At 37.9% G+C, this 12198-nt stretch overlaps 1 protein-coding gene across 4 annotated transcripts in view; it reads right to left on the bottom strand.

Moving 5' to 3' along the window:
• RYK (receptor like tyrosine kinase) overlaps window positions 1–12198 on the bottom strand; it is a 108541-nt gene that overhangs the window by 46650 nt on the left and 49693 nt on the right. For 3 of the 4 annotated variants that reach the window (XM_024996382.2, XM_024996392.2, XM_024996390.2), the window contains exons 7-9: window positions 7884–7984; window positions 4413–4547; window positions 2092–2178 (exon numbers count right to left, since the gene is read on the bottom strand). In XM_024996382.2, coding sequence (XP_024852150.1) covers window positions 2092–2178; window positions 4413–4547; window positions 7884–7984 — 323 coding nt within the window. The remainder of the gene's footprint in view (window positions 1–2091; window positions 2179–4412; window positions 4548–7883; window positions 7985–12198) is intronic. The other variant, XM_010801614.4, reaches the window with a different exon arrangement.

Raw genomic sequence — 12198 nt, 5'->3', positions numbered from 1 at the left:
AAATTAATATTAGCTCAGTTCTAAATTATCCATAGAATATTTACAAACCTCAGAAGAAATATTAGAATTAAGGGGAAATGTTTCCTTTAAAAAGTGGAGAAAGTGTAACAAAAGACAGATGTTATTAAAATTAGGGCTCAAATTTTACATTTACAAAGAGTAATATGTAAAGTATCCTTCAACACTAGTCAGAAAACCTAGTGGGACCAAATTTAAATATCCATTTTTAAAAGTGTTTTTCGGTTAGGAGAAGTGAATGAATAAATATCGAACGCAGTAAGTTAAATCATTTATTTAGAAAAGAAAAGCGTAAGTTTGTGCTTGTAGCATCCTTAAACAATTTTGCTAAATTAAAAGAAAGTAAATTCCTAAGATTTTTTTGGTTAGATTAGTACAATCCAACTTTTTAGAAATGATAAACATAATAAACCCTTCATACTTTCCAAGAATTCCTTTAAGTAAATTTAGAAACATAAATTCTTATAAATTAACATTAAACCTAAGTTCTTATAAGTTAACGTTGTCAACTTCATAAAATTGTCACTTCCTACTCATGAAACTGAATTTAGTTTTACCTTCAATTTATGCATTTGAAATGCTAAATTTGTTTTTCTAAAATATTCTAGTTATCTCACCTTAGATCAGACACTGTCAGGCATTAAGCACTCTTTAAATTACCACATTTTTTCCTTCTCTTAAAATTAACAAATAGACTCAACTAAGCATTATTTTAGTTCAGTTCAGTTGCTCAGTCGTGTCTGACTCTTTGAGACCACATGGACTGCAGCACGCCAGGCCGCCCTGTCCATCACCAACTCGAGTTTACCCAAACTCATGTCCAGCAAGTCGGTGATGCCATCCAACCATCTCATCCTCTGTCGTCCCCTTCTTCTCCTGCCCTCAATCTTTCCCAGCATCAGGGTCTTTTCAAATGAGTCAGCTCTTTGCATCAGGTGGCCAAAGTACTGGAGTTTCAGCTTCAACGTCAGTCCTTCCAATGAACACCCAGGACTGATCTCCTTTAGGATGGACTGGTTGGATCTCCTTGCAGTCCAAGGGACTTTTAAGCTTTTATAAATACCAATCATAAAGCATTAAAATTTTAATATCATAAAAAGGTTTGCTAATTTACCAGTATTAGGCAATAAACCATATTAAAAATATTCTAGTACATTTTTATAGGGAATCTCTAACTGAAAATTTTATATAAATCAGTAAGTGAAAATCTAAGCAATATATTTCTCCAAAAGGTGAACATATGAAAATAGGTATTCTGTTTATGAAAATATAAACTAAGCACTACCTTTTAGAAAACAATCTGGCAACTATCAAAATTTTCAATGTAAATACCTCATGGGGCAGCAATTCTAACTATGGCTGTATCTGTAAAACTCTACCAAGAAAGAACACACACAAATGTATACTTTTTGCAAATTATATGTAAGAGCAAAAAAAGGGGGTACCAGGAGTGAGAGGAAGGCAAATAACAGCTATTCACATAAGGTACAGTGGTTCATCTTTTTCTTTACAATTCCTCAGTACTGAGGATAGGGGGTGCTGAGATGTTTTTTAAGAAGGAAAAACCAAATAATTGGAACCTAGGAAAAACATAATATTAGATATAGGAAAAAAGAAGTTAATTGGATGCAGTTTAACTGGAAGCCTGAGTACTATCTGGGGTTCCCCTAGTGATTCAGCTGGTAAAGAATCCGCCTGCAATGCGGGAGACCTGGGTTAGATCCCGGGATTGGGAAGATCCCCTGGAGAAGGGAAAGGCTACCCACTCCAGTATTCTGGCCTGGAGAATTCCATGGACTCTATAGTCCATGGGGTCTCAAAGAGTCGGACATGACTGAATGACTTTTACTTCTGAGTACCATCTAACAAATGCATAATGTCTCAACTATTAGCTTCTATTTTCTATACCTTAATAAGAACAACACAAATCTCCTAAAAGTTAGCCTGTATGAGCTAAATTAACATGGACTGATTGAAAGGTATGTCACACTTTGAAAATCTGAAACAATTTCACTGGCATAAGCCACCTTAGACAGGAAAGTATTATGGAGACAGGATGGGAACAAATCCTACCTTTAACTGTTTTCACAAATGCTTGTTTTTCTTTATTTGGATCTTTTTCATCTACTAAAATCCCATGGAAAATACGCCCAAAAGTACCTAGAAGGAAAAACAATAATTACTGAGATCATATGATAATGCTTATAAAATTATAAGTACAAAATTTTCTGGCACAATACAACTTAAATATAACAAGGCCAAATGTGATCAACATTACTCCAGCCCTAGCAGAGAAAGACTCAAATCTTTATTTTTCTTCTTTTTAAACTACAAAACATCTTAACTTGCTTTTAGAAAAGATGTATTTACTGTCTATGAGAATTCATTCTGAAATAGCCTAAACAAACTAACGATACAGCTAGGAGCACTAGAGCTCAGTAATGGGCTATCCACAGAGACATTTATGAGTTTTGAGCCTCAGAGCAATGACAAAGGAGAAAAATGGACTCTCCTTATACATTCAAAAACACACAATAAAAACCTGCTTAATGACTATTTGCCTCTGGGACAGTTCAAGCCCCTCCCTTAGCTGTGACTGACAAACAAGCATCTCTAACTGACAGATGAATTCACAATGACTCACAGGCATCTAAAACACTTCAAACTGAGTTATGGAAGGGGAAAGTTACTGTCTATTGAACAACTTGAAGAGTTCAGTAAAGCATTTTATTATTAATTTCTGTCCTCTTCTTTCAGCATTGTCCCCAGTCAATACCCTGAAACTCAAAAAAGAAAGCAAGGACCAGCAAACAGGGAAGGGTCTTATCTCTCAAACACTTATCATGTGTTACTTCATGTAATGTACATCAGTTCATCTAATCTTCGTGTCTAAAGTAGAAAACATAAGCCCATATTTACAGACAAGGAAACTGGCTATGGAAGACAGGAAATGATTTCTCTAAGGTCATCTAGGTAATAAACTGTGGGACTGAGACTGGAATTTGGGCATAACTCCAATACCGATGCATCTCCTTCTGCTGGAACCCCTGTACTTTCCATCACAGAGAAAATTACTTAGACTGTTTCAAAAAGGCCTGTGAGCAAGTGATCATCTTTGGACAAGAACTAAACAGGAAATATCCTTTTAAAGGTGATAAACACTAATAATCATGCTTTAATATACTTGAATATCAAAATCGTTTCAAAGCTTAATAAGGCAAGTTAAAAATCTAAAGAAAGGGAAAATAAAGATCAGTTTTATACAGGAAATAAATTGTGCACTGCTTTCTACCTGACCTGTCCCTTGAGAAACCTGTATGCAGGTCAGGAAGCAACAGTTAGAACTGGACATGGAACAACAGACTGGTTCCAAATAGGAAAAGGAGTACGTCAAGGCTGCTTATTTAACTTATATGCAGAGTACATCCTAAGAAACGCTGGGCTGGAAGAAGCACAAGCTGGAATCAAGATTGCCGGGAGAAATATCAATAACCTAAGATATGCAGATGACACCATCCTTATGGCAGAAAGTAAAGAAGGACTAAAGAGCTTCTTGATGAAAGTGAAAGGAGAGTGAAAAAGCTGGCTTACAACTCAACATTCAGAAAACTAAGATCATGGCATCTGGTCCCATCACTTCATGGGAAATAGATGGGGAAACAGTGGCTGACTTTATTTTGGGGGGCTCCAAAATCCCTGCAGATGGTGACTGCAGCCATGAAATTAAAAGACACTTTCTCCTTGGAAGGAAAGTTATGACCAACCTAGACAGCATATTAAAAAGCAGAGACATTACTTTGCCAACAAAGGTCCGTCTCGTCGAGGCTATGGTTTTTCCAGTGGTCATGTATGGATGTGAGAGTTGGACTATAAAGAAAGCTGAGTGCCAAAGAATTGATACTTTTGAACTGTGGTGTTGTAGAAGACTCTCGAGAGTCCCTTGGACTGCAAGGAGATCCAACCAGTCCATCCTAAAGGAGATCAGTCCTGGGTGTTCATCGGAGGGTCTGATGTTGAAGCTGAAACTCCAATACTTTGGCCATCTGATGTGAAGAGCTGACTCATTTGAAAAGACCCTGATGCTGGGAAAGATTGAGGGCAGGAAGAGAAGGGGATGACAGAGGATGAAATGGTTGGATAGCATCACTGACTCGATGGACATGGGTTTGGGTAGACTCCGGGAGTTGGTGATGGACAGGGAGGCCTGGAATGCTGAAGTTCATGGGGTCTCTAAGAGTCGGACATGACTAAGCGACTGAACTGAACTGAACTGAACTGAACTGCTTTCTATCCTTAGGGATGAAATGAGATGAAATTCTTAAAATGTGAAACAAAAAAATATTTATACTAACAGTAAATCTTCCTTGAAAACCTGATTTTGAGAGAATAGGTACCTTCTTGGAGTACATCTTTTAGAGTTATCCTCTCCCTGGATATTGCGATATCCTTCACCTTAGCTTTCGCCTCCAAAAGAGTGACACTTCTCAGGTCATTCTTCTCTATCCGCAAGGTAGGATAACCTGAGGAGCCAACAAAGCCAAACCAAGAAATATAAATACCTTCTTATGGCATCAGGATCAACTAGTTCAGTTAGAACCCCAGGAGTCAAGTCACAGGAACAAATGAAGGTAAGAATCAAAAAGGAAAAAGGCACATACAGGGAGAATTATTTATGAAGGCCATACTAAATTTTAAAGAAACACTTTCCCACCTACCCCAAAACCTTTAAATGCAGAATTAAAACAAGAAATACTAAAAATAATATTTTATTAATACCACTTCAATTGCTTTTCTGCCAAATGAAACAAGCTTTGACTCATGGAATTAATCTAATCCCTTGAATGAACTGCTTTTTTCTCCAAAGATTTTCTAATATAGTCTCCTAACAAAAAAACTTCAAATGAAGAGATGTTTGTAAAAATAGCTTTTCTTAAAAAAAAAAAAAAAAAATATATATATATATATATATAATTGGTTTAATCATTCTAGCATCCATACAGCCAGCCATATCTTTGTGAGATTCATATTCATTTTTCAGTTCCCTTGATTCATATTCATTCTTAATATGATGATAGCAAAACAAAATTTCTGGCCATAAATTAAAATTCTCATTGCAACAAAAAAAAAGTTAGAATAAAAGGAAGATCTAGTGTTATTAGCAAGCAGAAATTGGAATGGTATTTTAGGGGAGAAAAATCCCGAAAGAAAGGGTGGACTCAGACAATGATTATTGGTGGCTGCTGGAAGAACTACATGAAAAGCTTTGAAAAACTTTATTATAAAAGGATGCATTAGGATGACAAAACCTGATCCCACTGATCAGCAATTTGACCATGATATGTCTAGGTGTGTGTGTATGTCTAGTATATATGAGTGTTTAATCCTTCCTGGAGTTCTCTGAGTTTCTTCCATTTGTATACTATTGTGTTTTGTTATTTTTGAAAACTCTTGACTCCTTTATCTTCAAGTGTTTTTTTCTGCTCCTTTCACTTTTTTTTATTTACAGGCAAATATATTTCTGTTGGTTTTTTTAAAAAACACTATTTATTTTGTATCATACGAAGTATCTATCTCCTTAAGGTAATGTCTACAAAAACAAGTAAACTTATTGGTGGTAAACTTATAAATCTGTCAAAAAATAATTGTACTTCCACTGACTTTTTAAAATGCATTTTGCTTTTAGCATATATAATAATTTGCTTATCTACCTCTTTAAGGTTATATCCACAATCAAGAATGACTCTAATGAGCAAAGCTAAACATTTAAAGCAATGATGTGTTTCTTAGGAATAGTCTGAACTACCCTCACATCTATCATTTTATATCCTGAGGGACATACATCTTTCTTTCCTTGGTGGAGATGTTAACTGCTGCTATGATTTCTCTCAGATTTCTCTCAGATTAAGCTACAATGCCCACTTCTTTCCCCTTTCGTTTTTCTTGCCACATCGTACTAAAGAAACTAGATCAACTATCCTGGAGAAAGTCCAGCATCTGACTCTTCCAGTGTCATCTAACTCATTCCTCTATCCCTGTAAACTGAAAGTCAGCCTTATAGCCTCAATTAGATCCAAGTTAACTCTCTGTGGGGGAAGAAGACAAGAATATTCCACCTGGGAATACAAACTACCTAGCTATCCTACTTTTAATGATGCTAAGTTCCAGGAGTGGATTCAGGCAGTAACACTATGATCCCTCAAATGGTAAAGCTCCCTACCTCCCTTTGTTCGTATAGTTTAAAACATGGACAATCCTTTCCTGAATCAAGTATTTTATTAGGGGATACAAGTATGATATTCTGATTCTACTATTCCTTCTGCATTTATTAGCTGGGATTTTTCTGTTAAAAAAAAAAAAAAGTTCCCTTCGTAAGCCAGCACTATCTGGTTACTGCAAAATAGTTCATGCTCAGCTGTCACAGTAAGGTATTATTGGTGCCTCAGTTAACTCCCATAATAAACTTTTTTTAAAAAAACTATCACTACAAATTTGTGGATTTTTACACATTTCTACATTTCACTTTTATATCATTTCAATCTATTGCAGTCATTATTCTTTTTGATGCTCAATGGTTCCAATTTGGAAAGCTCTTGTCTTTAGTAGTTTCCTTGATTTTTGGCTCAACAAATGTCCCAGGTTATCTTACTTATTCCTGACCCAGTCCTGATATCATCCATTTCTCCAAAGAATCCTGATTCTTCTTAATGAGAAACAATACTGAAAGACCATAGGAGGGCACTGGGTGAAGAACAGATATTCTTATTTTTTAAATAATGTTGTTTATCATTTTTTTTAATTGACTGTACATTTTGCATTCCCTCCTAGGATCATGTGTTTATTTGGGGGCTGTGCTGGGTCTTGATTGCTGTGCCTGGCCTTGTCTCTAGTTGTGGTGTGTGGGAGCTGCTCTCTAGATGCAGTGCATGGCTTCTCACTGTGGGGGCTTCTCTGGTTGCGGAGCACAGGCTCTAAGGCACGGGGGCTTCAGTATTTTGCAGCATGCAGATTCAGTAGCTGTGGTCCACCGGCTTAGTCGCTTTGTAGCCTGTAGGATCTTCCCAGTCCAGGGATCTAACCTGTGTCCCCTGTACTGGCAGGCAGATTCTTAACCACTGGACCACAAGGGAAGTCCAAAAACAGATATTCTTAACTTTAGTTTATTAGAAAGTAAATGTCAGTCCAAGGGAGATAAAGGTATCTTGCCTACAAGAACCTAATTAATCAATGGCACCAATGAGTTGAGTCCTGACTTGTGGCCCACTGTGTATCCTGATGATTGTGTTGTTTCTTGTTTGGTGAATGATGTTTCTCAATCCTCATTATGTCTAAATTATACTCCAAAAATGTTTATTTTCCCCTGAACAGCTACAGTATAAAAACTTTAATTAAAATCCTGTTCAAAATAAAGGAAATTAGATCTCCAATGGCAGCTAGTTTACCATCATGATCAGAAAACAATGTAAAGTCCTTACCACAGCCCATGAGACCATCAAATAATTCATTAAAATCCAAGTCTCTGTCTTCATACAGCTCAGGAGCTTATTCTAACTACTTGAAAATCCTCCTTTTGAATTTGTATAGAAGTGATTCAGTAGCCTTTTTAACATAATCTATAGAAACCTCCCTAAAACTAATTCTAACAACTAAACCTAAAATTTTAATACTATAATTTTGGAATGTTTCATTCAATGTTCTAGAAAATAAAAGTTTAAGCCTAATTCGTACATGTTAGATTCTATCAATATAGCGTGGCATATGTCCCATACGTAATTAACCAAGGACAAGACAGACAGGACCAAGGACAGACAGACCATAAACAATTTTAGTAAATCATCTTTAACTTTTAGAATTAAATTAACTCTTACTGGTAATAGGAGTTGCATTGTTGGGTGTGTCGGCTCTCAGATACTGAGTCGTCTGGGTAGATGGCTGAGACAGCCCTTGGGAACTACTGCTGGCACTGATGCTGCAAATAATTTTTAAAAGAGAAATACTTGGCAAGTCAGCTTCAATGAGAAATTTCCTTTTTCAATACCTACAAAATGCATGGAGCCATTATAACCAGCTTAAAACCTTAAGAGAGATCACAATAATGCATGGATCTCCATCACAAATGTTTCATACCGAAATTTTACTCTATCTCATAATGCAGAGCTCTATTCTTTTTCTTTCCTATCTCCACAATTATCAGGTGATTCATCATATCAAAGTCACTCACAAAATGTAGCATTCTTCAAATACCATAGATAGCAGTCTTGAACCTCATACAATATGTTAGGGAACTGTGGACCAACACTTAGTCAAGAACTCATGCCACTCAATTTAGATTGCTTTTAAGAAAAGGAGTATAAAGACAGGATTCTTTTAATGATGGTCCATAACCACATGGCCTACAGATGACGGCATATGAAAGCAAATCAAACATGCTCAAAGCTTGGGAAGGGATATCCTACCTGGTTCAAGTCTGTTTAATCGAATACATTTTGCTTCTTCTACATCCCTAATCCCACCTTTTGGGAATTTATAGAATTTATTAGAAATTGTTAGCACTTGAAGCATTTTATTATCCCACATTTTTTAAGTAATCAAGAGACCCAGAAGATGCTAGGCTCAAATAACTTCATACTCAAGATAACTACAAGTCAATGTCCTTTCATTTTGTCAGTGCACAACCACCTTATCCCAGGTCACCCTCGACCACATTCTAATTACACTGCCTCAAGTCTAGTAATTCTGAAGCAGTGGAAAAGTAAAGCATAGAAATTCAGCATGAAGTGTGAAATCAAAGGCAAGATGTCATACCCTCAAGAAGAAAGGGCTACCTTCCATGTCTCCCTTAGCTGCAGAATCAGCAGAGTCCAATCAGAGACTCCAAACTTTCCTAAATATGAAAATCTTTTGAATGACCACACCCCACACAATAGTTCTGTATTTTCAAAGCCCAGTGATTAAAAATACACATAATGACAAAAAGCTGCTACTCAAACATTGATCTATATAGGTCTACATGTATAGTAGGTACAGGATAGCACAGTGAAGAGATGGAAAGTATAACCCTGAAATCCAAACTGCCAGCACAACCATTTATTAACTAGCTGCACGACCTTAGGCAAAATAGTGCTTTTGGAGCCTCAAATTCCTGATGGATAAAATGACTATAATACTACCTCCTGAAAAGGTTGCTAAAATAATTACATGAAAAATATAATCCTTTTAGGTCAGTGCCCTGCCCTCAAATATACATTTATAAATTATTATTACTATTTATGTTCATTATTACTAATATTACCATCCCTAATCCTTAGAACCACAGAGCACCCGTTTTTGGAGTTCTGAGCACGACTCAAAGATCACATCAGAAATTAAAACTGTAGAAGTCCAGGATTCAATAATGGGGAGGGAAGAGAAGCATTATCATTCTCAAAGATGGAGAAAATAATAGAATACAAATACTTACCCATAAAATGGGATTAAGAAAACCCACATCCCAGGATCTAGGGGAGGCTCAAGTTACATAATATATGTGGAAAGTACAATTTAAATATTCCCTGCAACCAGCACTGATGACTGAATAAATATGCACAGATCCCAAAGTATTTACTAGTTCCTGTTTCTCTTCAGCAATTCAACAGTAGGTGGCACTCTTGTACCACCTCAGAATTCTTGAAAAGCCTGGGCATGCAACATTATGAGCATGTACGTATTTAGTGGCTGAAAGTTATGACCAACCTAGATAGCATATTCAAAAGCAGAGACATTACTTTGCCCACAAAGGTCGGTCTAGTCAAGGCTATGGTTTTTCCAGTGGTCACGTATGGATGTGAGAGTTGGACTGTAAAGAAAGCTGAGCACTGAAGAATTGATGCTTTTGAACTGTGGTGTTGGAGAAGACTCTTGAGAGTCCCTTGGACTGCAAGGAGATCCAACCAGTCCATTCTGAAGATCAGTCCTGGGTGTTTTTTGGAAGGAATGATGCTAAAGCTGAAACTCCAGTACTTTGACCACCTCATGCGAAGAGCTGACTCATTGTAAAGACTCTGATGCTGGGAGGGATTGGGGGCAGGAGGACAAGGGGACGACAGAGGATGAGATGGATGGATGGCATCACTGACTCGATGGACATGAGTTTGAGTGAACTCTGGGAGATGGTGATGGACAGGGAGGCCTGGCGTGCTGCGATTCACGGGGTCGCAAAGAGTCGGACACGACTGAGCGACTGAACTGAACTGAATAATGAGCAAAGCACTATGTCAAGGGGTCAGAACAAACCTTTGAAATCCCAGATTTATGAGAGAAAGATAGAGCATTTGAGGATCAACCCTTGTTACCTATTAAAATCAATATTTACATAGCTATAGCACATGAGGTAAAAAGTGAGATAAAAATTGTACACTTGCTTGCACTTAATAGTTTAATACCAGTCTAAATTAATTATCTCATTTAACTTTCATAAGCAAGTAAGATTAGCAGATATTAACTCTGCTATAGAGTTAAAGTTAGAATTTAGGGCAAAGATCATCATTTTCCTTCAGAGCACTTGTTATAATTTATATTTATATATCTAATTCATTTATTCATTCAACACTATTTACTAAGCGTATATTATATGCCAGATACTGTGCCAAGTGCTAGCGATACAGCAGTGAACACAATAAACAAAGGTCCCTACTTTCATGAAGCCTACATTCTAGCAGGGGTTTCTGGTTTAATATCTGGTTTAATATCTGTTACAGCAGACTATAAACTCCACGAAAGCAGGAAAAATACATGTTTTTTTATATATTTTTTATGAGAGCCTCCCACCACTCCTTCCTCCCCAACACTAAAGCCAGGGCCTGGCCCAAGAGGCCTCAAGTGGGCCCAACTGAGCCTCAGTGAGAGCTCAATTAACACTTATTGGATCAGTCAATAAATAAACAGAGAAAAACACACTTTCTTCATATAGAAGGCTATATAAAGCACACAGAATGGTTGCTTCTGATATGAGCTATTGATATGTATCAAAAGAGGCAAAGAACTACTGCTCTAACAGAATGGCTTCCTGCCTCTCTCCAGTCATTCTTTCTTCAAGAAATTCTTCATGCAATATTCATTCAACGATAGCTATTAGACACCAGACACAGAAATGAATACAGGGAAATAAAACGGCCTTGTCGCCAGTAATGAGACAATGGAAAATGAAGATATTGTCAAACAAGTTCAAGCACCCCACAAAGGAATGAGTTCTCCTATATTCAAGAGCCAACAGAGACAGACTATGGGGCAGACAGGGCAGAGGCCAGTCCCTCTGTGCAAAGACTTCACAGAAGCTCTGATTTTCCAGAACACACTCCCCCAGCACAGCAGAGACAGAAAAGATGAGCCTGTACTGTCACGACAGGGCAAGTCACACACGTGGGCTCCAACTGTCCCTGGCATGAGCACCCCCTTAGGCAGTTTTGGTCGCTGCCTCTAAAGAAGCTGTGTAGAACAGGACTCTGGCTCCTGAGTGTCAGGAATGGAAGAACTCCCTATCATCTCTGTGCAAGGAATTCTGTGGAGCCATGGGTTCCATCAAACCTCACCAGGCTGTTGTCAAGACTAAGGGAATTAATGGATATAAAGCACGTGGAACAGTGCCTGGCATGTAACAAGTGAAAAAAGAAGTGAAAGTGTTAATTGCTCAGTTGTGTCTGACCCTTTGTGATCCCACAGACTGTAGTCTGCCAGGCTCCTCTGTTCATGCAGTTCTCCAGGCAAGAATACTGGAGTGGGTAGCCATTCCCTTCTCCAGGGAATCTTCCCAACCCGGGGATTGAACCCGGATCTCCTGCATTGCAGGCAGTTTCTTTACCATCTGAGCCATCAGGGAAACCAAATATAAGTGCTTTATACAATTACAATACTGAGTTATTACAATACATCTATTACAACAATTGGCCTTCCCTTATGGCTCAGACAGTAAAGAATCTGCCTGCAATGCAGGAGACCAGAGTTTGATCCCCAGGTTGGGAAGATCCCCTGGAGGAGGAAATGGCAACTCACTCCAGTATTCTTGCCTGGAGAATTCCATGGACAGAGGAGCCTGGAGGGCTGCAGCCATGGGGTCGCAAAGACTCAGACACGGCTGAGCGACTAACACTTTCACTTTCATTACGACAACGAGTCCTTCCTGTTGCTCTGCTCTGGTTCTAGCAGCAC

Source organism: Bos taurus, chromosome 1 (assembly GCF_002263795.3).
Source record: "Bos taurus isolate L1 Dominette 01449 registration number 42190680 breed Hereford chromosome 1, ARS-UCD2.0, whole genome shotgun sequence".
In the NCBI taxonomy this organism is placed as follows: domain Eukaryota; kingdom Metazoa; phylum Chordata; class Mammalia; order Artiodactyla; family Bovidae; genus Bos; species Bos taurus.
The sequence above is the reverse complement of the archived record's forward strand: the minus strand, read 5'-3'. Positions and strand labels throughout refer to the sequence as shown.